Source organism: Lathyrus oleraceus, chromosome 7, assembly GCF_024323335.1.
Source record: "Lathyrus oleraceus cultivar Zhongwan6 chromosome 7, CAAS_Psat_ZW6_1.0, whole genome shotgun sequence".
In the NCBI taxonomy this organism is placed as follows: Eukaryota; Viridiplantae; Streptophyta; class Magnoliopsida; order Fabales; family Fabaceae; genus Lathyrus; species Lathyrus oleraceus.
In genome coordinates, this window is record NC_066585.1 from 269104197 (window position 1) to 269109777 (window position 5581).

General features: G+C 31.9%; 1 protein-coding gene across 1 annotated transcript; it reads right to left on the bottom strand.

Annotated features, from left to right (window-relative positions):
- Positions 1-613: 613 nt before the first annotated feature.
- Positions 614-2065, bottom strand: LOC127100689 (V-type proton ATPase subunit E2). Its single transcript, XM_051037944.1, has 6 exons — positions 1860-2065; positions 1686-1786; positions 1450-1606; positions 1158-1360; positions 891-990; positions 614-789 (listed from the first exon to the last, which is right to left on the bottom strand). The coding sequence occupies exons 1-6, from the start codon at positions 1959-1961 to the stop codon at positions 766-768; spliced, it is 687 nt and encodes a 228-aa protein (XP_050893901.1). The 5' UTR covers positions 1962-2065; the 3' UTR covers positions 614-765.
- Positions 2066-5581: the final 3516 nt, after the last annotated feature.

Here is a 5581-nt window from a genome sequence, read left to right on the forward strand (position 1 = left end):
GCATGTAAAATCGAAATAATTTTTTTTTCAACCGAAGTAAAAGTCGTTATTTGTTGTAGCACCCTTTCCTTATATTTAGCTTGAGATCAGCTATGCATAGTAAAACTAACCGATTCTTATTTAATATAATCACTTGAAATTAATAAAATTATAATTAAAAACTACTACTCCGTTTTTTATTATAAGTCGTCTTGGAAAAATATTATGTACTACAATATAATTCATTTTATAATATCATTATTTTTTCTATTATATCCTTGAATATTTATTATTATCTTTTTTTTCAATTATATTAACTTATTTTTTCAATATCATTAATGAATGATAATTTTGTAAAATCACTTATAATTTTTTTTATACCACAATTATTATATTTTTTAATACGTGTGAAAAGTAAAAAACGATTTATAATTAAAAAACTGAGTAAATATTAATCTATACCTATTTGGTTGATTTTCAAATCCATCCACAAGTATATTTAAGATTCTTATGTCAAATTCAAATAGTTGAAGTTATTATTCTTTAATGAGATAAAACATAACACATTGTTTTTTACATTATTATATAAAACTTGTCTAATGTTAAAAACAATAACAAACGTTAAACACACGCAACACATAACCTTACAACAAAATGAAAGATAAAATTAAAATGAGTGTCATTTGCTCTAACAAACTTCCAAAATAGGTGGCAATGTCCTTGCCCCTCCACTTGTTGATATAATAATAATAAGTAAAATTCAGATTGCTTTGAGTTGTTTCAACTTCAAGCTAACAAACGCTTTCGTATCTGCAAGTGCATAAATAAACATCTTGATCAACCTTAATCAACTTTTCTCACGTAAAAATTAAGATTCTGATTGAAATAAATGTAAGATATAATGAACATGCCTCAGGTAACTTCTGTCTAAAAATGACATCAAGTCGCGCATCAAGAGTATTCTCCAACACGATCTTTCCATCCTGAGAGGCCAAAACAACTCCTCCAGAACTACATAGAAAAATAACCATATATGCGTTAGTATTTATGAAGCACAGACAGATACACGATACAGACGCAAACACGTCTTTTTTCAGAAGTGTCATCAGTTCTAGAGATGTTATAATAGTTCTATCTCATGGTAATTTAATCAACCTTAAATAAAAAGAATGATATACCAAAAAGCTTCATGCGAATCCACACCACTATTTTTCGGGTGTGGTGGAAGGTAAACACGATCATCAAGAGCAATCGTAGGAGGTTGCACGTTAGCTTTCTCTGAGTATTCCTTTTTAGCTTCCTCTAGCAGTGACTCGACTAGTTTATAATCAGTTTCTCGACATCGTAGTAGCAGAGATTGTTCTCTCATGCGTAGTAAACCCTAAAACACATGCAATAAATTAAGAGTTCATATATACATGAAAATAAATAAGCAACTGTGATTTATTTCATCGTTAAACATGTTAATACCTGAACAATAATTTCTTTGATGAGTTTCTTATATACTTTCTTATCACTTGAGAGGCGTAAAAGTCCTTTTTTAGCAGCATCTTTCATAGAATTTACAACCTCATCTTGTGCTTGGAGTACTTTTATACGAGATGCATTCAACTGCATTGAGTATTCACTGCTCGTATACAAATAAACGAAGTTTCGTAATTTTTTTTATAAAATTTCTAACAATTGAAATATATTTCAAAACTCACATCTTTCTACGAACATCGATCTGTTTGGCTTTTCGCTCGTATTCTTGTCTGATCTTCCTCTTTTCAGCTTCAAGTAGTTGTAGTTTCTCAATATTGAATTCCTACAATGAATCATAAGTCATAACAATAGTTACTGAAATTTGAATGCAATAAAGAAAAAAGAAAAGAACAAACCTCTTCTGCAGCAACGGATATTTCATTAGCTTTTTCTTCAGCTTCTTGGCGGATGAACCTAATCATCTGCTGGATCTGCTTTGATACATCTGCATCCTTCATCTTTTCTACTTGAAATGAAAGTGTTACTATTTGATTCCAACACAATATGGCACTAGTAACTTATCTGCTAAATCTGTTTTAAATTGATATATGTGATGTGTGATATTTAACGAAAATTGAAAATTTAAATGAGAAGAAAATGAAAATACAAAGCTAATTATTATCGTTCATCCACTTGTTTAGTCAAGAACCATATATTATCAATTTGTGCATTAGTTTCGGCTTGTTGAGAGATTGGATCTTGAACAAATTTATCCTATTTTAGGAATATTGAACAAGCAAATAAGTGGGAAAAAGTTATGAAGTAGTTATTCTAATCCAATTTAAGACACTCTAGTGAATTGATAATTAGTGTATTTCCATGGCTTTGGCCCATTAGATCGGCTTATAAGACTAATTAAACATAATTTTATCCTTTAGTTTTGCCTTTATACTCTCTTAACCTCTCTATCTCTCTCATCAATTTTTCTTCTCCGTTTGTCTTTTTCTCTCTTTCAATATTGAAAAAAAAGGGAAAGATAGAGAAGCGGAGAAAATGTAGAGGAATAGTTGGTGAAGAAATTGACATCCATTTTTGTCATCCTTTTGTATTTTTTAAATAAATTGATTATAACTCACTTGACCTCCTTAATAGTTTGATAATTAGGCTTCCCCATATTTTCAATGAAGCATACAATTCATAATTCTAGGATCTTACTATCAAAAGTAGGACTACCAATTTTTTTAAAACTAGCTGAAGTATATATATACTCTCATCCAATACTAAAGGATAAAATTGGTGAGAGAGATAGAAAGATTGAGATAGTATATAGGTACACAAGAATAGTGTGAAAAGTTTAAATCAAAGAAAAAATTACATTCGTTACCAAATGAAAAATTATAAAATAATACTATTAAAAATTGTTATGATAGACTACTCTCAAGTCTCAACTATTTAAAATATCTAAATTTTAATTATTTCTCGTAACACTTTAATACAAAAGTATAAAAAAAAATCAAATACAAGTTTAAAGTATTTTTTTTACTGTTGCATTTTGTAATGAAGAACTAAATTCCATTATACAGCATTGTACTCTCTCTTCCTTTACAAAATTAAACAATATGAAATTATTTTAACATAGATATTTTCAACCATCGTCAATCTCCACCTTGGTTGAAAATGATACATCTGCTTCCATTGTCTACATCGATAATCATAGTTTAAATATTGGTGTTATTACACCTTGCAAATGCGGAAGTTAATTGAAAGAAAGATAAAGAGGGTGTTGGAGCGGAAGGGAAGAAAAGAGAGAGTGGTGAATATTGAATGAAAAGAAATGATTGTTATTGGAAGAGAGATTGTTACAAAACTACACAAGTAGTTATTATATATACAAATAAAGTAGCTAACTAACTAACTAAGCTTGAATTAATACACAACATGCTCCTTTAGTTCAAACTTTCACCAAGTGATACACATCAGAAGTTGATACTTCAGACTTTGCGTCTTTAGACTCCAGTCACTCTTCAAAAACTGCTTCAGACTCCAGCCATGCTTCAGAAGCTGATTCAGAAGATAGAGATTCAAAAGTAGTTCCCACCTCTGACTCCTTTAGAGACTGATGGTTCATAAGCTATCAAAGCTTTAGAGGTTAGGTTGCTCCATCCTCTGACTCCTTCAGATGATGCCGCTTCAGATGCTAGGTTGTTCTAGCCTCTGACACCTTCAGAGGATGATGATTCATAAGTCATCAAAGCTTCAGAGGCTAGCGATCCAGAAGTCATTCCAACCTCTGAATCAAATGCCATTATTCCCATGTTTATCTTCAACTTAGAAAATTATTCTCCTTTTACAACCTTAGTCTAGATACTAGGAATCTAGTCCTTAGTAGGACAATATCTCATTGTCAAACTTCCTTTGTTCACTTACTCTCTTATGTAATGAAACCTTGTTTTAATATGCTTGGATCTTCCATGAGAGACAAGATTATTTACTAAGTTTATTACAGATTTGTCAACAAGGAGCTTGATTGATACTTGAATGTTTACTCCAAGTTCAGTCAATACAACTTCAATCCAAGCAGCTTGACAAGCAACTGAACAACTAGCAATATATTCTTCCTCATAGCTAGACAGAGCCACAACATGATTCTTCTTAGAGATCCAAGAGATTGAAGCTTCTTTAAACTTGAAGACATAGCCTGCGGTACTTCTCATGTCCAATATGTCACCACACCAGTATGAATAAGAAAATCCTATCATCTTTTTTTTCTCTTTCTTTCTTATGAGAATAATACACCATGCCTCAAGGTTCCCTTGATGTACCTTAACACTCTTTTTCCATCCAGCAAATGAGACTTCCTTGGGTCATGTATGAATATGCTCGGTACTCCTACAACAAAGTTGATATTTGGTCGAGTATTGCATAGGTACCTCAAAGATCCAATCATAAGCTTGTACATAGTGACATTTACCCTTTCTTTATCACTATCTTCTTACAGCTTTTGTCCTAATTCAACATGAGTCATAACAACATTGCAGTTCAACATGTTGAATCTTTTCAGTAAGTCAGTAGCATACTTTGTTTGATGCAAGATTATTCCACCTTTTTTGTATAGAAACTCCATACCAAGGAAGTAGGACAATTTACCCAGATCTGACATCTAAAATTCTGACATCATTGTACTCTTGAGGCCTTCAATTTCCCAGTGAAATTATCCAGTTATCAAGAGGTCATCCATATACAAACATACCAACAATAGTATTTCACCTTTTCTGTATTTTGCATACACACCATACTCAACTGAACATTTTTCAAAGCCATATTCGTTGAAGAAAACATCAATTCTTCTGTTCCAGGATCTTGGTGCCTACTTCAAACCATATAAAGCCTTGTATAGTCTATACATCATATGCTTTTTTCCCTTTACTTCAAAGCCTTGAGGTTGAGACACATATACCTCTTCATCAATAAGACCATTTAAAAATTCATATTTTACATCCATGTGTGACAAAGTCCACCTTCTACTGCAAGCTAATGCCACTACAAGTCTTATAGTCTCATGCCTTGCCACTGGTGCAAATACCTCAGAGTAATCCATACCTTGTCTTTGAAGGAAACCCCTTGCCACAAGTCTTGCTTTGTGATTCACTATTATTCCTTCTAGACTCAACATTACTTTGAAAATCTATTTCACATCAATTTACTTCTTTCTTTCTGGTAGTTAAGTTAGTTTCCATGTGCCATATTTTTAAATTGAATTGAGTTCCTCCTTCATTGCATCTTTCCACACTTTGTCTTGCATTATATCCTAATAATTAAGTGGTTATGCACCTTCTAACATTGCAAATATTATTATTTCTCCTTCCCCATCCATTGTATTGTCAGGCACAAATTCATAATCATTTAGCCTTACAGATATCTGTTTATTTCTAGTTGGCCCTGCCATTTTAGAATAATCCACTGCATCAACTGGAATCCCAGTTAATACTGGATTCACTTCATCATAATCAAACTACATTTGAGCCTGCATTGGAACCACTCTTGTTATTTCTCCACCTTGGTTCCAAACACAAGATTCTGCTTCTCTGATGATTACATCTCTACTGACCACCAATTTCTCAAAAACTGGATTATATAA

Coding starts and splice junctions, on each gene's coding strand:
- LOC127100689 (XM_051037944.1), bottom strand. CDS start 1,961: ATGAAGGATGCAGATGTATCAAAGCAGATCCAGCAGATGATTAGGTTC. Junction 1,787..1,859: donor TATCCGTTGCTGCAGAAGAG/GTTTGTTCTTTT, acceptor GATTCATTGTAG/GAATTCAATATTGAGAAACT. Junction 790..890: donor TTAGACAGAAGTTACCTGAG/GCATGTTCATTA, acceptor ATGCACTTGCAG/ATACGAAAGCGTTTGTTAGC.